Genomic DNA, 26325 nt, shown 5'->3' with positions numbered 1-26325 from the left:
TCCGCTAGAGGGGCGGACTTTCACCCATTCCTAATAATAATGGTGCCACCTAACTTCTGATAACCTCTTATTGTCTTATTCTCAGGGTCCAAGCAAACAACACAGCTGAGCTCAATGAAAATTCACATGCACTTTTTTATACGTTACGTTTTTTTGTTGGTGTACTATTGACCGAGTATCAGTACAGCTGTTGTAGATTCTCATTTTTCTTCTTGTCTTACAGGTGCTTAACCTATTCTTGGCTTTGCTACTGAGCTCATTTAGCGCAGACAATTTAGCAGCACCTGAAGAGGATGGAGAAATGAACAACCTTCAGATTTCTGTCATTCGGATTAAAAAAGGTGTAGCTTGGATGAAGAGTAAAGTCCGTGAGTTGATACAGACTTACTTCAAAAGGAGAGATGCGGATGAAATCAAACCATTGGATGAGTTGTATGAAAAAAAAATCAACTGCATCGCAAACCACACAAGGGCTGATATCAACAGAGACATGGATTACCAAAAAAATGGCAATGGCACGACTAGTGGTATCGGGAGCAGTATGGAAAAGTACATAATTGAGGGGGACCATATGTCTTTTATACACAATCCCAATTTGACTGTACGAGTGCCAATTGCAGTGGGTGAATCAGATTTTGAAAATCTAAACACCGAGGAATTCAGCAGCGAATCTGATGCAGAGGGCAAAGATGTAAGATTTAATTTTCAAGTATAGTACGTTTTGAAGTGATGTTTAATGCTCTACCTTCAAAAGCCGGGCGTACATTGATTTATTCATGAGTAAAATAATTCTCATTCCTTGTGGAAGGGGTAAAGCAATTAGTTTGGGCTTAAGCAATAGTATAGTGACTTGTGACAGACTACTTGTCTGGATGCATTAGTATGAAAGTGTTGCCTAAACATTGGTCAGACTCCTGTGTAGCCCTTATTTCACACCTTTTCTGTTTGGTGTATTGGACTGATTACATCAAGTTAAACATGGCAGTACACCTTTTTATCTGGCTGGCAATAAATTACCCTTTGTTTTAGAATTATCAGTTGTTAAAAATAGATTTAATTATACAAAGCTTCTTCCCCTAATGTGGCAGTCTGAACGTGTATATATGGCTATATACAAAAAGTGAAGTCTACACCAACTCTTGTCTTCAGGTTTTATTCTTCCTTGGTGTGTTTCCAACATCCCTCGATCAATATGAAAAGGTACCAAAGTAAATGGTATTAGTAATGTGACCTTATGGGAACAATTTGTCTTAATGTTCAGCTATCTTTTCTGAATAATTGTTCACTGTCCCTCTGCCCCTGATCATGATTGACTGGAGTCTGAAATTTACACTCGAGTCTTCAAGAACAACTCTGAAGTTATTAATACATCTCATTTTTCGTGTGTGTGTAGCTGTAGCCCATTTTCATGAAAGTGAATGAAATTTGGAACTCGCATGCAGCATATGATTAATTTCTGGCTTGTCAGTTTTCGTTCTGATCTGTGTTTGAGGATTGGGTTAAAGGGCAAACAAAACGTACATCTTCCATTGAAAATCCAGTGGGATAGCTTTTTCACTGCCACATGCTTCAGAATTGGCAAAGCTAAAACTTTAGTGAGAATATGGCCTTTTTCTACTCTGGTCGAAATACTTTCACTATTTTTCTTGAACACTTGTGTTATGAAACGTGTATTGCCGATTTGACGTGTTTAATCGGAGAGATACGTTTGTATTAATTTGCAGTCAATTTGTGGACCTTTCAGAGAACCAGATCTTCGGGGGATTTGAAGATCCCATATTAAAAAATAAATCAAATTTTAAACGTTTTTTCATCATCTAATGCTGGAGCTGCAGATCCTTAGAAAATTCGAAGATCCAGGCAATCATATTGGCTGGCACCAGCAGGTAGCTATCACAGGATGCCAGGCACAAAATCCTGCATCCTGAGGTAAAAGGGTCAGGTAATGTCAGGGAGTTTTTGTGGGGGGCATCCCCTGACCACAGGAAGAATGTGGGACGGATTTAAAATTAAGGCTCTGGGCCAGGTCCACAGATCTCAAGCTGATGAACACATTTTATAACAACTGTGCTAGACAGTGATCACTTAAGACTGGTGCAAGGCATGGTTCTAGGCCCAGCCCAGAGTCCCATGCAGTCTGACCTTGCACCACTGTTTCAGTGACAAAGGGGTTGTGTGTAGCAGGGTTTGATTGCTTGATTGCTGTATCACAGGACCTGGCTCCGTGTCAGGCCTTCCATCCTATCCCCTTTGCACAAGGCCAAATGCTTAGCACAGCGGATGATGTTAACACAGTATGTTGGACACAGAATGTCTCTGCAGGCAAGGCCCTGCTGCCTACAACCACTTTGCACAGCCAAAGGCAAGGCACAGTGGGAGTTGGCTGCACTGAACGTTGACTCAACCTATCTGCCCACGAGGGGGTGTGATTGGGCACAGGGCATGCCCTACAGCCAATCCTTCGTAGTGGGTTTGGCCACATGAGTGTGGGTGCTGGGCATTGCAGGTTCACCCTGATGTGCACAGTCAAAGGCAATTTCCTTGATATAAATTGTTTAGGTATTGCTAGTGAAATTGTTCAAAGATAAATGATCTGCATATAAGATAATGACTATTCAATGAAAAAGAATGATGGTAGTGCTGACCCAGTAGGAACAGCAAAAAAACAGCAGGAAATCTTTTCTTGCAATATCCTCGGTCAGGCACAATATCAGCCAGGGTCTTTGACAATCTCATACACCTTTGCACAGCGCTGTCTACAAAACCAAGCTTTGGACACCATGTTGGGAGGCTTTGAACCCTGCACTGCCTCAGCTGTGTTGTGAAGAGGGTCTAAATTGGATGATTTGCCTCTACTTATCACCAGATGAGCAATCACCGAAGGGAGAGGAAAGGTTCATGTGCCTCCCCACAATTATGTGACAGACGCCGGGCTCAGTCTTTCAGCTAGGCTGCTCTTTTTTGACATGCGTTGATATTTTTGCGAGAATTTATGCTTTTAGTGTGCAATTTATGGCTCATAATTGCATTAAATTGTGAAATGTTCAAAATTCATTGTTTTGTGTTTGTGCTAGAAAACGGATGACACCAGCTCTTCCGAAGGAAGTACTATTGACATAAAGCCAGAAGCAGAAGAAATACCAGTGGATCAACCAGAGGAATACTTGGATCCTGAGGCCTGCTTTACCGAAGGTAGTTAATGAAAATAATAAACATGTTAATGTAAAAGGGAGCTAGTCAAGTTGTAAATGCTTCTCCCGATTGTCTGATATGATGATGATGATATGATATGGTGGATGCTATGTTGAATGTTGCTTGACCAATAAGTGTGAATTTCCAATTTTTCCACTTTACTTGTATAGCCAGTGGTGCTTTAGCCCAGAAAGGATTTGCTTGATAAATCATTGAATTCATTTGTCGGCACTGGTTACATATTGGCAATCAGATCCACTCATAAGCCATGAAGAATACTTCTGGATCTTCAGATCTGTTGCCACTCTTTATTCAAATAGCAAACTAGAAATGTGGAGAGTCATGTGATTACTCCAAACTCATTTAAGGGATTTCATTAATCATTTTGCTAGTGTTTTGTAAGTACACAAATGTTAGGTTTGCTAAATGCTAACTTTGAAATGTTTGCTTATAAAAGAAGTCTATTCCATTTTTTTTAAATAACATTTTTTAAAGTGATGTTTTATTGCTTGGCCTGAAACTAAAATAACGTTTAAAGAATTAGAAAAATATTTTGTATCACGATAGCAACCTTTTATCTTACTATATCATTCACTTCTGTCAAACTTGCTTGGTCTGTTTGAACTAGGCATTTCCAGTATAGATTAATTTAATATTCCTATTGTTCTGCAGTTGTTAGAGCACAGACTGGCAAGCATTCTCATCAAAATACACAGTTCTTTACCATGATATTTACCATGATCTTCACAAATAATTGTAGCGCTCATAATTAGGACCAATGGTATGTGACAAGTACATCCTACTTTATGGACAGAATAAGAATTATGTAGTAAAATATATGGTAAACCTATTATTTTTAGTGACTTTTTCCAAACTGATAGTCGAAGTGTGCAAACTCAATTGTCAGGTTTTCCTGTATACAGTATACAAATACTACCGCTTTTGCTGCAAGTATTCCTTTGTGGGTTGCCAAAATTGTTTATTACTTTTTGGGGCATAATGTAACTAGCCTCGTATTGTTAGGGACTTGCTTAGTCCCTTCACAATTCTGAGTGTCCGTTCCAAGGCTATTTTGATGTTTGATACTTTGACTACTCTTGGCCCATACTTTGTTGGCCCTTGAAAAACATTTTGCAATATTCCTTTGTAAAAGTAAAACAAAACAAAAGTACAAAAAGTCACAGAGGATGAAGATGAAATAATATTTATTTTTTTAATTCTCACAGAACGTAACCTTGATTGCTCAGTCCTGCCTCACCAAGAACTGAACTCCTGTTCGTCATGTGTGGTCAGAACCTTGTCCTCCAACCATGAACTGTTCTTTCTTTTGAAACTCTGCTCCCACACAGCTGCTCATGCTTGCATAAAGCTTAAACTGTGATTCAGGAATCTGCATTCTTTATTCCAACTGGGGACGTACGCTACTTGATCTTCAGTCAGAGCTGCTTAGCAGATACACACCCATTCTTATATTATAAAACACCTTTGTTTAGGCTGAGCTGATGTTTCTGTTTTTTAATGTTTGCAGTGGCGACAGCCTTTATCTGAAATGGATAGTATTCATACACCCACATCTGCTTTGGTCCTCTCACAGATGTCTCTTTATTGATTGTCTAAGAGGGCAAGCTTTAACTATGATAATTGAAAGTTTGTCTGCTACCACTCCCACATGTGCAACCAGCCATTCTATATATCTGTTCTCAACTCAGGCATACATTTTCTGTGAAGCTTAGTGGCCTTAATGTCTCTAGTGAAGGAGGTTGTTAGCGTAGCCTTTTGTCACAGAAAATTATTGGAGTATATACTTTTCAGTGTCTCATTTGGTCTTTTTTAAAGCCTTGTAAACGTTTTCCAAGAACGCAGCTCATGCAGTCCGAACCAGGATTTTCATTCTAGGTTTTTCAGTGCAAGTGGGTCACCCACTCTTATTTGCTAAAATAGGACTTTCTTTTTCACCTAGTATTTCGCTTTTAAAGTTGATGGGACATTTTCCATTGCCCACTTGCAAATCCACAGAATAGATACAGTCTGTCTCATAATTGCCAAACTCTCTGAAGGTTGCAGCTAAAGGTGTTGCCATTTCTGGACCTGAATATTATTTATCTCCACTGCTACTTCGGATATCACTCAAAATGTCCTGAGTTTGGTCCGTCCTCCAATATTACCTGAGGTCCCAGGCCATCCATCTCTTGCTTTGTCTATTCAGAGAAAATAATTTTCACTTTCTAGAAAAGGCCCTTAGAAACAATCAGAAACAGACACGTCTCCTAAAACAAGTGATGGCCTAGAGTGGAGTTTCATACAGAGAAATCACCACAAGCATCCTTGTCTGGAACAGCCAAGATACAGCTTTCCTAAATCTGTAGGAGTAAGGAACAACCAAGCAATATTGTTTCTCACATGCTTACGTGTTGAAGACATTTTGTTTTGCTCTCTCATGCATCCCATACTCGGTTCCTACCCAGGTTCCACCTACTGTTGATCTGATGGCCCTCCAGGAGAGCTCCACTAGAGTACTGAGGAAACTCATTGAGACCATGACTGCACAGTTCATACCTTTATCCTGTATCTGAGTCACACTAATTGGCTTCTCGTTTTAAGTCTGAAGGAAAACTGGAAAGAGTTTTCATACTCGTTTAGAATGGGGCATGCTAGGAATTGCTTAGGTATGTTATGTGTAGGGTGTACTAGTCTGCAAAGCTTTGCATTAATTCAGTAGTAGAAGCAGTTTCCCTGGCACGGATAATCACAATTTGATGAGCCTAGCTACTACAAGTAATGATGTCATCATAAAAGGGACTGTCTTCTGCTGGACAGCTGTGTTTGCTACTTAATGTGTATTTGGCTCCGGGGATTATTTTGCTTTCTGTTTTTCTAAAGACTAAAGTGTCCGGCCTGCCTTCTCCTGCTCCCTTGCTAATGCTCAGTAGCTATGTAAACTTCCTACTCCTCTAGAGCAAGAAAGACCCAGGACACAGGAGTAGAATAAAGTTGCCTTATTTTTGGCTTTTTACTCCTAATCTGCAGAATGTTTTTCCATTACCAGTACGTTCCTGTTGAGGCTTCGTCAGGAGCCTAAAAAAACACCAAATTGATTAGTCATGAAGGGAACTTGTGGGGGAATTCAGAGGTGCAAGGATTGGAACGAGCCCTGCATTTTATATGCATGTGTGGTCATTAATGCAGTTTCTGATTGCTTTATAAGGTAACTTGGATATCCACACATTTATAATGAGAAAGAGCCCATGCACTATGAGTTACCATTAAAGTAACTTCATGGTTATACCAGCGTTTCCCAACCTGTGGTCCGCAACCCCCACATGGGTCCATAACCCATTTCCAGGGGGTCCGCAGGCCTGGGCTGGCAAGAAAGCACTTCTCCAGCTTGTGCCGCTGACAGAAATGTTTTGTGTTTTTGTATTTATTACTTACTTCCTTTGTTCAGCAATTTTAAAAGCACTGAAAAGGTCCATATACATCCAGCCAGCAACTTTCGGGGTACAATAAAAGCATCAAGATAACTCTGGTTATTAATGTACCTGCTGGAGAGAGATGGGAGTTTTGTCTAGTGGTAGTTTTGACTCATTTACGGTAGTGCAGATGGTTAATATGCCTACTGCAATGAGCCTGTATCATGCAAAGAACAGTATTTTATGTGCATAGCACAGTGGGTTACTGCTTTTGTCAGAGATTATTTTTTTACTCTGCAGTTCATAAGTTACTTGTTTTTTTTTTTTTTATTGCTCCAGGTATAAATATTACAGTAAAAAGCTATACATAGGTAGCATTCAATAATAGAAATTCATTTACTTAGGCTGGTCGTATCGTTGTGGCTTGTGCTTATCCCTTTATATTATTCGATTAATCTTATTGTACAGAATCCTCACTTATTGAGTTTGTCTTAACCACAGAATCGGCATTACTATCACGGCAGTCCTTTAATCTATCCTTCCGATTTAAAATAATTACCTTGTTCATCTATCATTATATACAATGTTTACATAGTATTAGAGGACCTTGCACTTGTCTTGATGAACAACTCCTACTTCGGCTCCCGGTATTCTTCTTAGTTGCATAGCTTTGTATTGGCTTACTACTCTGCAAAATGCTGCCATATGGCTGTAAACTTTGTTATACTCCCAACTCTTTTTGAATACACTTCCTGGTATTTCTTAGTTCTTGGCATCTTATTCCACCAGTTCTTTAGCGAAGGAACTGTTTGATTCGGCCAATGTTGCAGTAGCAAGGATTTTGCTTCTGCGAAGGCAATAGCAATAAAATAGTATTCTCATTTGGCTAGTTCACGTGATTTCTTAGATACTCCAATCAGAACTAAGCTTAGCTCTACCTCAGTCCGAAAGTTCAAACTATGATTTATTGCCTTGTTTATCTCCAACCAGAAGGTTGTTAATTTGGGGCAGTCAGAAAAAATATGGAGCCAATTCCCCTTCCTCTCCTGATGGCAACGAAAACATTGATTCAGAATTGATGGGAATATTCTTATAATCGCCTCAGGAGTGTGTAGTATGCCATACATCGGGAGATGAAAGGCATTCTTCTATAGTTAGCTGCCCTCAAAGATTTATGCCCTAATTCCGTGATTATTCTCCACCTTCATTTGAAATTACGCATTGTTTTGATTTTTTTCTTTTCTCTAAAGTCTCCAATTAATTTGCAGACTAAGTGATCTACTAGCAATCTATACCAGTTACCTATCCCAACTAGTTTACTCCTGATTAGAGCCCTTCATGTTGAGTGTTCTTGTATACTTTTTATTGGTATACTAGTATTTAGGTAACGGGAGATCTGAAAAAAACTCAAAAAAGAGTCTAGTTCCTATATTCTCCACCCTTATTGAGACGTCCTCCAAAGTTATATATCTACCTCTTGGCTGGAAATCACTCCTCTCTTTAAAACCTTTACTATTCCACTGGGCTATCACAGCATCTGAGAGATTGAGGCCAACATAGTTACACTCCTGTAGTTTTAAATAGATATAGCCTGGTGGTATTTTATATGTTTTACTTAAAATCTCTGCTCTCTTACTGAGATCACGGATATACTTATATTATGTTTTTTCTGGAAGTTTGGTGGTTTTAATAAATGCTGGGATACTTATTGCTGATTCTGCAATCATTCTATCGACCACAAATATTTCCAGAGCACCTTTGCTGTCCAAATAATGTGCCAATGTATCCTGCAATGCGGCCTGATAATAAATTTGAAAATTAGGAAGTGCCAAGCCTCCTTGGGTTTTATTGAGCTGCACAATTGAGAGCCTTACCGTTGGGTTTTGTTTTTCCTCCCTATAAAATCTTGTACCATGGAATCCAATTCTCGAAAATAGGAGCTATTTATTCTTATTGGAACATTAGTAAATAAAAAAAGAAAGTGGTCGTATTGACATCTTGATTAGGGAAACTCTCCCTATCAAAGTCAGCAAGAGTGCATCCATCCTTCCAAAAGTGATTTTACTTTTTTTTTTTTTAGCATCCTGATATAATTTAGGTTAAATGGCCATAATTCTTCGTAAGATATATTCCCAAATATGTAATGGGTTTGGGAGAGTTAGCTTACTGCTGCAAACAGGGAGGGAGATTCTCTATTCCTTCATTAAAAAGGAGAACCTCTGTTTTACTTTCATTACTCTTGTAGCCCCCATTTGAGTAAACTCTTTAATTCTGTCCAGAACTCTTTGTACGTTATCAACCTCTGGTTTTAGATATAAAATATTATCGTCAGCAAAGAGCTTTATTTTAGGCGTGGCTGCTATAGGCAACATAATTTCCCTCGAGCTGCGAATTATATCAGCCAGAGGTTTGATTTAAAAAAAGGAAAAAAAAAAGCAAACAATATGGGAGAAAGAGGACAGACCTTTCTAGCGCCCTTTTTGATTGTGCCTCTAACCTTTTGAGTTTGACAATTCTGGCATGAGAGCCCTGATATAGCGCTCTCATCGTCGATGTGAATTGGGAGGGGGAACCAAACTTGGTCAGGGTATATAATAAAGCTTCCCAGTTCACTAGATCAAAGGCTTTCTCTGCATCTAACATTACCATTACCGCAGGGATTGTAGTGACCAAAAAATACTCAACTGCCTGTATTAAAAATTGGTATTGGAATCCATCAGTCTATTAGCTACAAAGCCATTTTGATTTCTATGTATTAGTTGTTGAGGAGCCAGTGTGATTCTAGTAGCCCAGACCTTTGTCAAGAATTTGTAATGTGCATTGAGCAGGTTTATTGGGTGATATGAATCTGGCTTCAGCTGATTTTTATCTTTTTTAAAAATAAACTCACTATTATTGATTCTTTAAATGTCAACGGTATTTCTTCGCCCTTGAAAAATACTTGTATAAATCAGTTAGAAAAGGTACTAGCTCCTCGCCGAAGATTTTGTCAAATTCTATAGGAAAGCCATCTCTACCACATGCTTTTGCACTTGGCGTTTTCTGGAGCACTTTCTTTATTTCAGAGGATGTAATCTTCCTGCTATATCTTTTTGAATGGATAATGGCATCCTTGGTAGCATAATTAGCTTATAATACTGCTCTCTCTGTGATGGTAAAACTGAATAATTAGCTTAATAAATTCTGGAGTAATGCAACATCAATAGCCTCCTCCTGTGTAATGATTGAACTTGCCTCAGGATCATGAATTTTATGTATTGTCAGTTTTTCCTGCTTTATACGAGTAGTCCAAGCCAAGTATTTACCTATTTGTTGACTTTCCTTGTATACATGTTGCAGATAAGCCCTCGAGCTAGCTAATTCTTTGAGGATTAAAATAACTTTTAAATTACCATTAGTTCGAGCGAGATTGTGCCTTACCTCGTCCTGTCCCCCTGCTTTCATACAATAATCTGTGGCCTGATCTATAGCCATGTGAAGCTTTTTAACTTCGGGCTTTCGCTGCCGGTACGGAATTGCTTTAAAGGAGATAATATAACTCTAGCTATAGCTTAGAAAGCCTCCCGTATTTCAAACAAAGATGCAGTATACTGATTTAACTGAAAGAACTCCTGGATGGATTTTCTCATATCTGCAGCTCACTCCTGATTGCTAAGTAAGGATCTGTCCAACTGCCATCTGGGTCTCTCCTTGCTAACTGCCTCTAACTTTGTCACCATGACTGCAGAGTGATTAGAAAAACCATCATTCTTTAATGTACGAGTCACTAGAAAAAAATCTATTAGTGAAGCTGTTTTATAGCGATGTGAAAAGCAAGTATATTGGAAGGCTGCAGGATGCTGTTCTTGCCAAGGATCTATGACCTGAAAATCGGTTTCTATTGTATTCATAATTCTATTTTTTTTAGGTTTTAGTTGCTTCTTCCCCTGGTTTGAGGTATCTATAGTAATATCTTGAATATAGTTAAAATCTCATTCAATAATAAAGTGGCCTCTGGCACTCATTGCTATATTATAAAGTTGTACTACTTCATCTATATAGTATTTGTCCAGGTTAATTTGAGTTCCTGATGGTAGCACCTATAACCAGAGCCATCTCCCTTTGGGATCTCTAATAACCTCTTTTATAATCCAGTCAACTCTACTACTTAAGTATATTGCCACCCCTCTTACGAAGATAGCTACTGAGTACTGTTTTGGAATGGATACTTTGGGGTTATTACTTTTTCGATGGGTTTCTTGAAAAAAAAAAAAAAAGATTTTGGGGTTGAGTGATATCAGCCACTTTTACATTGCTCCTTATTTCTGTCTATTTGATATTGCATTTGCATTGCAGGAAATAACCTTAAATTTTACCACCATGACCTTTAATTACCCTGTTGTCAGACCTTTTCCCACCTATCCTAGTGCTGGCTACCTCTTGTATATACCTGAATTTTCTCAACCTTTGAACTCCCTCCCCCCCCCCCCCCATGTGGCCCTCCCCACGTACTACCCCCAGACCTAAGTTCCCTCCCTGAGTGATCGAGAACGGAGGCCCTCCCGTATAGGGACTCTCAGCACACTCCCTTAATCTCACTAAGTGGTCCTGCTCTACTAGCCTGCCACTCTGCCCCACCCCACTACCTCTATAGTGGTGCCTTGACATGGCACCATTGATGTCAAAACATCCAGGAGGCATTGTGGTATTTCCCATTTAGGACGCTAGTAGACTACAAACATTTGACATGCTGGCTTCCCTTCACCAGTAAATTACAATTCACAATTTTAGAACCATAGTGCATAAAGAATGTTCAAAATTCCCAATGTCACACCGAAAGCCATTTTCCATCTGGCGCCCCCAAACCCCACCTCTTCCCCCCCCCCCCCCCCCCCCTGCAAACAGGTACATACCTGTTAACTTATCCATTTAATCACCAAATGTAATGATTCTAACACTCCCTCCCATCTGCGCTCCGTATAGAATTCTGGAGAGCTTTTGCCGCCCCGCCGTATGGAATGTAGTAGCCCGTCCATTGAATAGAACTTTGTTTTGATTGTTGGACCAGACTGGCTGAAACCCCCACTTTCTGAAAATCCGGAATCAGTTCTTTGAGCTTTTGGTGTCGCCGTGCTGCAAGTGCGGACATATCAGAGAAGATTTTAAATGAGTAATCCCAGGGAGTTGAATAGGCCCTTGCTTTAATGGCTAGTGAAAGGATTCTTTCTTTGATACAATAGTCTCCAAAGTTGACCACTATCGTTCGCAGATCTTTTGAGCTGGGGGGGCTGGACTGTTGGAACTCGATGGGCACGTTTGATGGTAAGATCTGTCTTGCTGTTAGCTGTCTCTGTTAGACTTTTTTGTTTTATTAGATCTGAGATTAATTTAATAACCATCTGACCATTCTCTCGCCCTTCTGGTATCCCTGTGAAGCTTAAGTTAGAGCGACGAGATAGATTCTCAGCATCGTCCACCGAGATCTGCAAATCAGACAATTCAGCCAGGTATTTGGCAATTGATGATTCCATCTGCGATCCACCATCTTCTAAGTCTGACACCCGTTGTTCGACTTTCTAGACACGAGTATTTAATTGCTGCATGTTGTTGTTTTATGAGACTGAGCTGGGCTTCAGTCTTTCAATTTGCCTCTTCCTGTGACAATTTTAGAGCTATAAGTTCACTGAGAATCTGAAGAAGCAGGCACTCTATAGATGAAGAGCCTTCTCCCACTTGTTCACCTCCTTTCTGGTTCTGGAGAGCCAACCCGGAGTGCCCAAGACCTGAGCAAGGCGAAGAGGCCATATTTCCCACTATTTTACCAAATTCCTGAGGGCCTTGTTAGAATTGAGCCCAAGGTTGGGTGTAGAATCTGTTGACCCAGCAGAAATATAAGGGTCTGAGCATCGCCTAGTATTCAGTAAATTAGAGGGCAATAGAGATTGTGGAATAGGTACTGAGTTACGTCTGGCCTGTCCCACGCCTGTTAAGTGCTCCACTGGAGGTGCTAGAAGAGGGGGTGTTCTTTAAGCTCCTTGGATCCGGCCAAGGTAAATAGCAGATAAGTCTGTAGTTGCCCATTCCTATTTTGCTGGGTTCTTACAAGCCTGTGCTTCATCTGTTCAGAAAGACACGAGTCCTGTGGTAGGCTAAGGTTATCACTCAGGGTCTGTAAGGTGTCCCTTTTCTGGCTGCCAATTACCAGCTTAATCTACTCAGTTTCCATGATCGCGCTATTTGGTTTAGAAATTACTTGAAGTGAAGGAAGAAGGTGGTGTTTGAGATGGGGATTGCACCACTGAAAAGGTTGAGCCTGGGCTGGAAGTTTTAACCAGTTAAGAGGGATGTTTGGCCTTTGTCTTTCGCACCACCTTAATATTATTACTAGTCTAGCGTGCCTTAAGCTGCGATTCACTAGCAATCCTTTTCATTATGTTGGGTATATTTCACCACACGGTATAAAAGGCCCCCTTTTTTGCTTATTTGTACCCACTAAGATGCCCCCAACTGCACCCTCACCTAGGTGGACTGCTTCCGTAGCACACCAAGCTGGCACTGACCCTGAGAGGGTCTAATGGCAATCTCTCGGGGGGGACGGGACTCAGTTTTGGCACTTTTGATGTCTCTCCCCCCTCCACTTACTGCAGTACAATTTTTGATTGGCGCGGTTCACTCACCCCTGCCTGGTCTCTGTCGTCAAAGTTCAAGCTGCTTTCAGGATTTCCCACTCCCATTGCAATTCAAGATGAGTTCTGAGACTGGTGGGGGGATGGGGGTTCATGGGCCCCTCTGGGTACCAAAAAGGTCCGGTGGGATCCTTTGCTCTTTACCGCCCAGCATCGCACCTGTACTTCGGTGTGAAGATGCTCCCTTTAAACTCACAGGAGCCAAACAGCCAGACGGTTCCCATAACGCGTCCTCTAATGACTCTCTTCCCTTCCGATGTCTCTAACACCTCGACTTTAGCTGCAGAGCATGACCAGACCTACTGACGCGGCCCTTTTCGCAGTTCGTAAGTTACAATCCTAAACTAGTACATTGAGCTGTGAACTGCCATCAAAGAGCTGCATGCAAACTGCATGGCTCAAATTAGAAAGAAAGTTATGTTTTTTTCCCAGTCTTTCAATATCCTTATGCTGCTAAAAAAGGTTTGCTTGCACAGAAATACATTCTTATTAAATTCATCACTAACCACTGTTATGTTCTGTGCTTTTTTGTACTTCTCCAGACCAAGCACTCTTATTCCTACCAGAGTGCATAACATGTAAATCCTACACCTTGTAGTTCCCTGTAAAGTACTCTGAAACCCTACGGTGGTATGAGAGGTGCTATACAACAAATGAATTACATGTGGCAGAGAGGCTGTGGAGAGATGAGAGGCCTTATGGTTTTGCTTTCTTTCCCCACTACATATTTATTTGAAAAATCTTTCTCAGTTCGTATGTACCTAAAAAAATAAATAAAAAAAAACAAAACTCACTTGGGAAATGTAGAATCTGACCTGAGGATTCAGCTTTCCCAAATAAAACCAAACATTGAAAAGTTAGTCTCCGAGGTGCAGCGCCAACCTTCCCATTAAAAAATTCTCAATTTTGCATATTTTTTCAATATAAAACAATTAGATCTTTAGTAATTTGAGTAATTGTTTGGTGTGTACTTGTTTGTGTATTTTTTGTGAATTACTGTTTTAATGTTTGAAACTTAAATTGCGCAAATTGTTTGGCGGGCCCTGGCTTCCAATGATGGCTTATTACTGTATTACTTTTAGTATTCCTTCTAAATATCCTTAGAACACTTTCAGATGTCTTGCCAATGAATCTGATAGCTGAGGGCCTATTAGAAATCTAGCTTAATGAGCAGCGAAACACACAAAAAGGATGGCTGATCTGACAAATATGGTGCTGTACTAAATCTCTCAAAGCTTTTACATCATATTTATATTCTAGGTTATCCTTTTAACATTTTTTTACCCATCAACCACAGGTGTGTGCTTTACCAATGGGGCACTGGCAAACACTAACAGACAGCAGGTTAAGCCTTTAAAATTTTATCATTTTAGGGCCCTTGCTCCTCGCCCACCACCGGGCGGCCCCAGGTGCCCTATGATTGCTCGCTTCCTTAATTTCAAGGACCGAGACAATATCCTTAAGGAAGCCAGGTGTGCCGAGAACCTTCAATGGGAGAACCATAGGATCTTAATATTCCCTGACTACACCCGTGAAGTGCAGATTCGCCGCCGTTCCTATGAGCATGTCAAACAAAAGCTTAGAGCAATGCAACTCTCATACATGCTATTATTCCCTGCCAGACTCAAGGTCCTAATGGCCGGAAAGGCCTGCTTCTTCGAGTCCCCGGAGGGGGCATGGGACTGGCTGACTGAAGAGGGCACTGGGGCTCGGCGGGGTCCCCGGGGCCCGGTGGGCGGCCCCTCCCATGGGGTGCCCCCTTCAGTGGGGGGGCCCCGGAGAAGAAGACAACGAACTAAATCCAGAAAGGGTAGCCGTAAAGATTCAGACGCCACTGCGAATAATGGAACGCCCTCGGGCTCTGGTGTGCAGGAGGGGGCACCTCTGGCGGATCGCCGGGGCCTCGGGACGCGGCCCGAGCCACGGACGACACCGACCTGAGCCAGTCTCCGGTACTCGGCTGAGGCGGGACAGGCAACCTCTGATGGAGCGAGAGCGTACGGCAGAGGTGCCCACTCTGGACATGCGGCCAGGGGAGGTGACACCACGGAGGGCTCAACACCTCCTTAACACATGTTCCGTGTGATTTACTTAAAAGCCGTTAACTGCTTCTGATCCGACTAAAGGGAGGGGTCCACCACTCCACTCCAATAGCAGTCCTTCTGGCTGTTTTGTTCCAGTTGGGTAATGGGGCGACAGATGCTTCCGGGGTGGGAGTATGGGGTGGGGGGTGGTTGGGGGGTAAAGGGTTTAGATAGTAATGTGTTGATAAGCTCACCTTGTTATTTCAATATTTCACTGTTGCCATTGAAACGGTCATCCCAATATTCACAGGCAGGCACCCAGCAAAATATAGCAAACACGCAGCTCACGACTGGCCCTTACTGACTCAGGTCATCTCATGGAACGTAAATGGCCTGCTAGATAAAATCAAGAGATCCGCTGTATTCAGCACTCTCCGCAGATACTCCCCCTCTGTGGTCCTATTACAAGAAACCCACCTCCTTGGAACTAGATGCCCCATGCTCTCACGGGGAGGTTACGATAGTCTACCACGCAGGCTTCTCCAGAGGCTCGAGAGGGGTGGCCATCCTGCTCCACCGCTCACTACCTATGGTAATTACAGCCACGCAATCGGATGCGCAGGGCAGATTTGTAGTGGTCACGGGAGTACTTCACGGATCACCACTAAACCTGGTGAGCATATACGCCCCTCCGGCAGGGCTCGGCGCCTTTTTAACTTCTCTCCACCAGGTAATTGCTGGGCTCCCTCAGGGAGCCACATTATTAGGAGGGGATTTCAATGCTGTCCCTGATCCAAGCCTAGACGTATCCGGCGAGATTACTACTAGCAGATCCAACCGAGCGTCGAGTCTCACGGGCTGGGCTGAAAGCCTGGGTCTCTGCGACATATGGAGAGTCCGGCACCCTAGGGAGCGTCAATACACACACACACACACATCGGCCACCCACCCGACACAATACAGAATTGACCTTGTATTTATGCCCGCCCTTGAAGTCACCAGCGTCACAGGAGCGGATATACTACTGCGTGGAGTCTCCGACCACGCACCAGTGAGGGTCTGACTGGGGGGGGTGGATCCCTCCAGACGACCGGTGTGGCGCCTTAATGCATGGTACCTGCAAGACAACGATTACACCCTTGAGGTCAGGAACCATCTCACTCACTACTTGAAATGAATCTGGGATCAGTCCGATCCCCAGGCACACTATGGTCCGCGTGTAAGGCCACTCTGAGAGGGCACGCTAAGCATCTTCTTCGTGTCCGCGAACGTGCCCGAAACTCGCAAGTATCTGCTCTAGAGGCAAAGGCTTTAAGCCTGGAGCGACAATATGGGATCTCTAAATCAGCCTCCATTCTGAGACACCTCAGCATGGTGAGAGATGAAATTAAACACCTAGTGCTAGAATCAGCAAAGCATATTTGCAGGGCCTCAGCAGCCCGAGTGTATGGATGGGGAGATAAGAATGGGAAACTCTTACATTGACTGGCTACTCGCCCTCTAGCCAATAGTCATTCCCGAAATCATGGATGATTCAGGCTCCCTTTCTAAGACTCCCCCCGAAATCGCACGAAGCTTTGCTTCCTTTTACGCTCGCCTATATGCAGAACACCCTCGGCTCATTCCCGAGAAAGAGTCTCCTCTCCTAAACAAAATAACCCTCCCCAGAGTCTCCCTGCAGACAAGGAACAGACTGGATGAAGCCCGCAATCTTCCCGAGATTACTAACGCAATCGCCTGCCTGACATCGGGCAAAACCCCAGGGCCGGACGGGCTTCCGGCAGAGCTGTATAGCAAATGTGGCGACATCCTAAGCCCCCACCTGCTTGAAATGTACACAGAAGCCGAAAAGCAAGGCCGCTTTCCTGATGGGATTGACCAAGCCACAATTGTGGTAATCCCTAAGACGCAACCCCGTCAAAATACTGCTCGGCATACCGGCCCATTTCTCTCCTGAATATGGAGATCAAAGTACTGTCTTCAATCCTGGCCGCTAGACTGAAAGAAGCCATGCCCTCGTTGGTGCATCCTGACCAGTGTGGCTTTATGCCCACCCATGGTACCAGGCACTGTATTAGACGGCTGCACCTGGCCCTAGCACATCGCGGGAATCTGTCACATAATCCCTTGGCATTACTCCTACTCGATTTCGAGAAAGCCTTTGACACAGTAGACTGGTCCTACCTGGACCAGGTTCTGCAAAGAAATGGGCTTGGGGCTAAATTCTGTGGCCTGGTAAAACTGCTTTACTCCAACCCGACGGCCCGAGTACAAGTGAATGGAGTGGTTTCTGATCTGTTTCCCATCAGCCGTGGCACCCGACAGGGGTGCCCTCTATCCCCGTGCTCTTTGCCTTAATGATTGAACCATTGGCGATATTGTTACGCGGGGATCCTCTGATTGAGGGTTTGTCCTGGCCCACATGCACAGAGGACCGAGTGGCACTTTATGCGGACGATGTCTTGTTATACATCTCCATCCCAGCCACGAGTGGTCCCCGCGTTCTACACATACTAAACCTCTTCGCGGAGGCTTCTGGGCTGACTCTAAACCATAGTAAATCCTTGCTGGTCCCTCTCGAGACTGTGTGGATTGGCAACATACTATCCCAGTGAAAAGAAATAGCTTTAAATATCTAGGAATATACATCTCGTTACTCCCGGAACTAACCTGGGAACTCAACATTACACCCTCAATCAGGAGAATTTAAACTGACCTCCAACGTTGGAAAACACTTCCCCTCAACCTCCTAGGCAGAATAGCACTTTTTAAGATGATGGTCCTCCCCAGACTTCTTCATCTATTACAGAACTTCCCACATCCCATCCCAAAGAGATGGTTTCGGGACCTGGACACATTAGCACGCCAGTTCATATGGAGTGGCGTTCGTCCACGACTGGCGCTCGTCACCTGCCAGAGGGACGTCTACGATGTGGGATTGGGCATGTCCAACATTTACCAGTACCACCTCGCAATGCACCTACATGTGATTAATGATTGGATGGGGGGGCGGATGGTCGGACCCGGCATACCGACTAGAACTTCACATATTGAGTTATCCGTGGATCTTCGATGCCCTATATGGGGGCCCGATCTCCCGAGATACCCCTGACCTAACCAAGGTGGTCCTAATGGGATGGCGGGCGGCTCAAAGGGTGTCGGGATGGTGGCGACGCCTCACTCAACAGACCCCGCTGTGGCACGGGAAACAACTGGAAGCAGTTTCGGGCCTAGAGGGATTCCAGAAATGGGACAACATTGACATATCCACACTAGGCGACATTTGGAACGGGACACACATGCGGTCCTTTGAGGAGCTCCAGAATCTATTTTCACTAAACAAGACGCAATTCCATAAATATCGCCAGCTCCGCCATGCCCTACAATCACACGTACAAGCAAGGAACACAATACCAGAGTACAGCTCGATGGAGGCAAAGGCACTAACGGGGAATCTAGGCAAAGGAGGCGTCTCCCAGATATACCGTGCCCTGGTGTCCAACACAGCTCGCTTCTTAGAAGGGCTCTGCCAGAAATGGGAGGGATGGGTGGGCCCCATAGAGGAGGTGGATTGGGGCGAGGCACTGATGGCACCCCGCTCCCTTACGATGGCCTCCCGATTCCGACAAATACAGACCTATTACCTTCACGTTGCATACCTAACACCTACTAAACTACACAGAGCGGGCCTCCGAGCCACAGCTGACTGCCCTCGGTCTCTGGACCCCTCTGCCGACTTCTTTCAAATGGTTTGGTCATGTCCGGTCATAGCGACATATTGGAGGGCGGTTCTAAATGATGACTCTGAGGTCCTGCAAGAAGATGTAGGGAACACACCATTGTCCGCTCTACTGGGAATTATGGGAGACACTGGGTTGAGAAGACCAGATAGGACCTTCCTGGGGGTTCCATGTTTGGTGGCCAAGAGGGATATAATGGCAAATTGGAAAGCCAAGGGGGCCCCGGCCCTGACTAAGTGGAGACGTGGAATGGACTGGTGCGCGATACGGGAAAAATTGGTATATGAGGCTAGAGGTTGCCCGAATAAATACAATATGATATGGGGAAGGTGGGAAGCCGCTACAAGTGCCTCCCCTACATCACCAAAAGCTACCTCACCACAGAGGGTCGAAACAGCTCCCCCTCCTACTCCAACCTCATGGATCAACTCATAACTCACTAGGGCCTGCCTAGTAGATTTGCGTACAGTTTTCCTTCTTCTTTATAGAGTGAGAACGTGTCGCTGGAACAAGGGATCTGACCTATGTTGTGTGCCCGTTGGCACCATATTTAAATGTTTGTATCACCTTGTTTATTTGAGTTATGTGCAAAACAATAAAAATTACTTTATAAAAATAAAAAAAAATGTTATCATTTTATTTTGTTACTCATTTAACTTCCTGTCTCTTCTAGGCTGTGTTGCACGGTTTAAGGTCTGCCAGGTCAGTGTTGAAGACGGTTTTGCAAAGAAATGGTGGACCCTGCGGAAGACCTGCTTTCTTATAGTGGAGCACAATTGGTTTGAAACATTCATCATCTTCATGATTCTCCTTAGTAGCGGTGCCCTGGTAAGAGAAGATTTTTGGTACTTGTTTTTCTGTCTTTGAATTACTGTACATTCTAAATCTCAGTGCTGAATTCCACTCCATAAAACACCAGACAGCCATACGTTGACCTTTAGACTCCTTGCTTAGTACCTAACTTTCATAGTCCCTACTAAAGCGGGATGTGTTTTCTCATTCTTAGTGACAGCTCTCAAGTACCTCCAGGAAAAAACAGATCTTGGTCTTTGTGAAATCCCTACCAACTTAACTCAATGCTTAACAATCCTCTCCTTTTCCTTATATCTTCTCATTGTGCTCTCTGTGACGCTTGGTATCTTGAATCCATTTAAATGTCCCTTTAAGACCCTGCAAAACAATAATTGTGTTGTATATTATCCCTAAAGCTGTAAAACAGGGTGGACCAGTAAGAAAACAATTCAAACAGTTACTATGCACACCTAATTCCATTCATACCTGACAAATAGTAATTGCAAGCTCTTTCAACAACTTTTAGTGTTTATTTAGCATATGAGTGCCTAAGGTCAGGAATATGAACATTTCTCCCAAGTATCGGAGTTAGAAGAGTCAACGTTTGTCATTTTGTTTACCTATGTCTTTCATTTGCATTCATTAGGACTAGAAACTCTTAATGCTTTTTATAGTTTGCAGTTTTTGTCCCTGCAGACATTTGTAAGCTACTTAAGGTCTGAATGGTTTAGCTAGAACTTTTGTAAAATGTTTTACTTAAGCTTTTACATCATGGCTCAATAAATAACACAATGAATCATCCAACATATTGAATCTGCTGTGATTGAAGATGTTTCAATCTAAGTTGTGTGTCTTTGACAAACTTTACTCTGTTCTTTTAATCCACGTGAATATTTTTTGCAGGCCTTTGAAGATATTTATATTGAGCAACGAAAGACGATCCGAACAATGCTCGAGTATTTGGACAAGGTTTTCACCTACATTTTCATCTTGGAAATGTTGCTAAAGTGGCTTGCCTATGGATTTGTTAAGTTCTTTACCAACGCCTGGTGCTGGCTGGACTTCCTCATTGTTGCTGTATGTATTCACATTCCTAGCTTCAAAGTTGTGTCAGTAATGCTACTTCTTAAAGGACCGTAGTTGTTCAATCTTTATTTTGATTTTATGTAGTACCATGTTGAGTAAGACCATTACCCCATGTCCCAAAATGGCCAATATTCAGTGTCTCATGAATAGTACTAGTAGGCATCAGCCTCTTGCGTGGCTTGCACTGCACTTTACTTTTTCTGGTGACACTATCTGGTTGAGTCAGCTTTCAGATGTCATGATCCAATAACCATTTATTTTGTCCTTGGCAGACTGTCTTGTTCTTTGACTTCAACTCCTAAAAACTGTTATTTTATTGCCCCCCATTTCGCCGATAAACTGGTCTGAACACCATCAAGGATAGAGGCATCCGTTACGACATTGAGCTCATATTGTGTCAGCACAAACAGAACGTAAGAAAGTAAGAGTTTGTAAGCTAGAAACAATTATTAAAAATGTAAGTGCATTTTCCCAAATAGTACGATTAATAATCCCAGTGCAGGATGGTCCTTTAGCCTTATTATAATTTAGGGCAAACTCACCATTGATAGTAAACGTTGAACTTGCAACTCAGGCATGTCTGTAAATAACTGTACAACCACCCCAAAAATCCAGTCAGTGCACCCAGCAAAAAGCCAACAGTAGCACTTTTGGAGGAATCTTTTATCTGAGTTTGCATTTCAGAAGAGGATTATTCTCCAGGTTTGGACCTTTCATCGATTCACATGCTTGATTTGAAAAATTTCCCCATCATCATGGTGGGTACCCTTTGTAGTTTGTTTACTTAAGAGTCTACATACACAATTAGCATTGAAAAACACATATACTACTCATAGTTTCTCCATCTCACTAGGTGGCAAATACTTGAGCCAATGCAGTGCAAAGACGATGTCCTGAGGGTCAAATGTTAAGATATTTATCCTGACATTTTAAGCAATACTTAACTTCCTGGCCCTTTATTCATCCCCTTGTCAAATAAGAAAGGAGCAGTCAGAACTTTTCACTATTTCTGTTGACTGCGGTTTGTGCCAGGAAAGTATATTAATAATATGACAAATACAAAAAAAATCTTCAATCCTGAAGCTGCTGTGGGAACATATGACCAAGACACTTTGTGCACTTGTGTCCTTTGTTCCAGACATGGCCTAAAAAAATGCATCAGCTGCATCATGATTTCTGCAAAAAAGCTCACACTGGAAGACACACCTACCCCTGGGACTTTTAAAAGACAAATCTACTGCTTTCAGTTGGTCCTTCTAAAAGTTTGTTTCTCTAGACTCAAAAGTGCCTTCAGAGAAGATTACTGACTGACTTGGATATGAAACTAGCACTGCACCAGTTGTGGCTTTATTAGCTGTCTCTTTTTTCATTAGCTCCTAAGTGTGCAGCCAAAGCTCAGCACTGACCTTCACAGTTTTCCTGTTTGCTTCTCCTCATTGTTAATTGCCTGCTTCTCAATTGCAATTTCTGATGGATACTTCTGCATTTAAAATTCTCTTTTCTTGCGCATCCCAGGTGGTAGATTAGATCCTGTACCTTCTGGCATAGCTTTCCCCCCACAGTAGGTGTCACTGGCTCCATCTTAACACCAGATGTGGAGTCGTCATGGCATCACTGGACCTCAAAGTACACAACCTTGGGCACTGGTCTCAGTTTTTTTTTGTTTTGTTTTTGCACTTTTCAACAGAGGTCAGGAGTGTTTCTCCTCAGTTTTGGGGTAATATTTGCTCTCAAAAATATTTTCTTACGAATAATGCAGTGCATTAGGAATCTGTACCCCATCAAAGAAGCCAGTGTTTGAGCTCTGGTGCATGTGCAACATTCAAATGTCGATCATAGACCCGTACTGATTGCCTGTGGTTTCAATGAGAAGGCTAAACTTTTTATGGCTGTCATTGAGAATAGTTTAGGTCCGATGGCGGTGAGAAGAGAATCTAGACCTGGAACGAGAACCTCACCAGTGCTAAGTCCTCCAGGGAAAAGAGTAGTAAAAATGAAAACAAGTAGAAGCATTCTGAATTCTCCCAGGAGGCAGATGAGGTGAGATGGCAAGCTCCGACATCAGTTTTCTCCCCTGGCTGTTTCTTCTCCAGAGCCAGCGATTCCTCCTCATAACACTGAGCTGTAACTTCCACTGCTGGTGTCTTAAACAGTACTGACTCCAGGCTACCAAGAGTTCCTGGCATTGGGTGCTGACTCTCTCTTGGTCATCCTAACAATGATGGAAATGTTGAAACATTTAGGGGCCTTCAGTCCCCTCTAGAATGCCGTCAGGCCACAAGAGTGTACGGGGCTCTGCTCCAGGTGCATTGAGGATCCATCTGGCACTGCTAGATCATTTTCTGATACCTTAATATGTTGTTACAACACAGTGGGCCACATCAGTTCCTCCTGTGCCAATTCCGTTGGCACTGCCTTCTCAACCACCACCTCCCCTTCCCCAGGAAGTTGTTCTGGACCCAGGTAAGAAATTGCCATCTCAGAGGGAGGCCTAGCATGATTTGGAGTTAGAGAAGTGTAGGGTGGATCTTATTGGTGTACATTAACAATACTGGCACACCGTAAGCAATATTTGTGGAAAGGAGAGAGCTTGTCTCTCCCCTCCCTGCATCTGAGAATGTAGACCTCCTAGCCCTTTGGAATGCAAGTGGGCTAGAGACATCATTGGATATTATTATAGACTTGCCTCATGGACTGGGCACTGCGGATATGGGCTTCTAAAAAAACAAAACAGCAGACGTGCTCAAGCTACCCCTGCCTTATGTTGTGCTCAGACCAAATATTCTTACTGCAGTCAGTCATTGTTCAACTACTTCTACAAAGCCATTGTTTCTCTTTAATGAAATCCATTTGGAATCTATGCAAGAGGTCTGGGTGAAACCTGTCTTTGAGTTCATTTAGTGCAGTTTGTCTGTGATGGTCAGGGCGCCTAGAGGTATATTGTCAGAGGGGGTCTGGACACTGCAGACTCTGGCTAGAGATATGGGGTCCTCCGTGGTCCTAAGCCATCATGCCTAATTGCACTCTACAAGTTTTTTGACTGATGTCCAGTCCGCAGATGTGGACATTCTGTTTGATGGTTAGCACCTCTTTGGAGAAAGGGCCAATGCTGTGTCAGAGCACTATTGGGCCCGGAAGAGCTACAGCTAGGTCATTGGGACTTCACTCTTCATCAAAAGATTTACATCCATTTTGGAAGTTCAGAGGCTTCTTGAATAAGTCCCAGAACAAAACACCACCTACCGGTAAAAGGTCACGGCAACACCCATTTGTGCAGCAGTAGAAGTGCAGACAAGAGGCTGCCAGAACCAACCCTCCCCCTACACCCTCTCCTGCTCCTTCTCACCCTCCTGCTTCTCCTACCTCTCCCCTGAACCACCAAAGAAGTGTCTGTAGTTTCTCCTGTAAGGAGCAGGTGTGCCCAGTGGGACAATTGGTTTCCCTCCATTCTGTAGGCCAGAAGGGCCATAATTTAAGGCTAGTGATTTATTCAAATTGTAGAAAAGGGGTATACTCTACCCTCCTAGAGGCAAATCACCATACCGCTTCCCAGCAGTCCCTTCAGTCAGGACCATCTGCAAATACTGCAGCAAGAGGTTGCAGGCCTACTACAAAAAAGAGCATTGGAGTTGGTGTCGGAGCAGTAAATTAGAGTGGTGTGCTACTCTTGGTACTTACTGCTCCCAGGAAGGACAGAGGGCTTCATCCAAACCAAGATCTCAGGCTCCTGATGTTCGTACCTACGCAAAGAGAATTCAAAATGATGAACCTGGCTCAGGTTCTTTTGGCACTGTAAGATGAAGACTGGATGGTGTATCTCTGTTTGCAGGATGCGTGTTTCCACATAAACATCTGGTAGTCACAAAAGGTCACTGCATTTTGTGTAGAGTCCAGCTCACAGTCCTCAGGTTTGGGTTGACAGTGCTACGTGAGTCTTCACGAAAGTGATGGCAGTGGTTGTGGCCCATTTCAGGAGGTCAGAAATTCCAGTATTCCACTACGTTGAGGACTGGTTGCTTAAAGCCTGCTCACTATAGATAGTGTTGCATTCCCTGAAGGTAACCACATCTCTGCTGTTCAACATGGGCCCTCCCATTTTCCTCTTAGAACCTTCTTGGCATCACTCATTCTTAGAGGCAGTACTTAATACTACATTGATCCACGCATACCTTCCCGTACAGGATCCTGAACATTTGGGATAGGATTCTGATGTTTCTGGTGGCAGTTTGCACTTCAGTCCTGACAGTCTTGTGACTGCTGGGTCTGTTGCATTTTCACATGCTCTTGGTCATACAAACTGTCACATCAGGACCCTAAAGTATGCCTTGGCAATGGTTCTAACACCAGAGCTATCTAGCAGATTTCATCTTGAACTCCATAGATTCTTCAGTGGACTTGAGCTTATGGTTGATGGAGTAGAACCTTTCGCAAGGAACGTCCCCTTTGTTATGTCTAATGGGGTTTGAACTTGTTATTGACTGAGTGCTCATTTTGAGCCCCCTTCACAGTTGTCGATTATGTTCACCGACCCTCAAAATATTTTTTCTGGTTACTTTTTCCAGTGCAAAACATATCTCTGAGTTGCAAGCACTGAGAATTGACTATCGTTCACATACTTTTTCCTGGACAAGTTTGTTTTAGAAATATTGCTGTTTTCCTCTCCAAGGTGGTGACTCCATATCGGTCAATCTATCACTCTTCCCACATTTTGCCCTCCATTCCTTTCAAATAGAGAAGGGGTTTCTACCTCATCAGGACCCTAGATATACACTTAGTTACTACCTGGATCGCACAAAGTAAATCAGGTCTGAAGATCAGTTCTTCATAGGGTACACGGGGAGCAAAATGTGCTACACCCTTACTAAGAAGCTTCTAGGGGGTATTCAAGCACATTCTACCAGGGCTAAATATTAGTCCTCAGCTTTGCCCAAAGGTATTCCTGTTGTTGATATGTGCAGGGCAGCGACAAACGCTTTTCATCATACCTTCACCAAGCGTTTGTGTTTGCACTCAGGGGTGAAAAGGGATTGGTATTTCACTTGCTAAGTTCTATAGGATTTCCTCATCTGACATTTCCGTCAGACTCTGTACTGGGTGGAGGTACTTCTTTGAAATCTGTTTTAGGAGTCTATAAGTAAAAGTATCAATCAGAAGAAAAGTTGCTTATATTCATTAATATTCTTCTTTGTGGCTACTCTACCTGCAGATTCCTCGCAAACCCCAGCCCTCCTCCCCATTCTAAGAATGGTCATACTCCTTTACTAAGGTTTTAGGTTAGATTATTGAACCAAACTGATGATGTCTCATCTCTGCATTGAAGAGCACAGTTAAAAAAAAAAAAAAAAAAAAAAAAAAAGACCCGAACTGACATCATAGCGCTGGAGATGGGTGTTAAATGGTTCCAGTGCCATCACCG

The 26325-nt window shown here is 43.1% G+C and overlaps 1 protein-coding gene across 5 annotated transcripts in view; it reads left to right on the top strand.

Annotated features, from left to right (window-relative positions):
• SCN8A (sodium voltage-gated channel alpha subunit 8) overlaps nucleotides 1–26325 on the top strand; it is a 554114-nt gene that overhangs the window by 391596 nt on the left and 136193 nt on the right. For all 5 annotated transcript variants that reach the window (XM_069230856.1, XM_069230858.1, XM_069230860.1 and 2 more), the window contains 4 exons: nucleotides 224–691; nucleotides 3075–3192; nucleotides 19705–19859; nucleotides 20727–20900. In XM_069230856.1, coding sequence (XP_069086957.1) covers nucleotides 224–691; nucleotides 3075–3192; nucleotides 19705–19859; nucleotides 20727–20900 — 915 coding nt within the window. The remainder of the gene's footprint in view (nucleotides 1–223; nucleotides 692–3074; nucleotides 3193–19704; nucleotides 19860–20726; nucleotides 20901–26325) is intronic.

This window comes from Pleurodeles waltl, chromosome 4_2, assembly GCF_031143425.1.
Source record: "Pleurodeles waltl isolate 20211129_DDA chromosome 4_2, aPleWal1.hap1.20221129, whole genome shotgun sequence".
Lineage (NCBI taxonomy): Eukaryota > Metazoa > Chordata > Amphibia > Caudata > Salamandridae > Pleurodeles > Pleurodeles waltl.
This window is presented reverse-complemented; position numbering and strand designations above follow the sequence as displayed.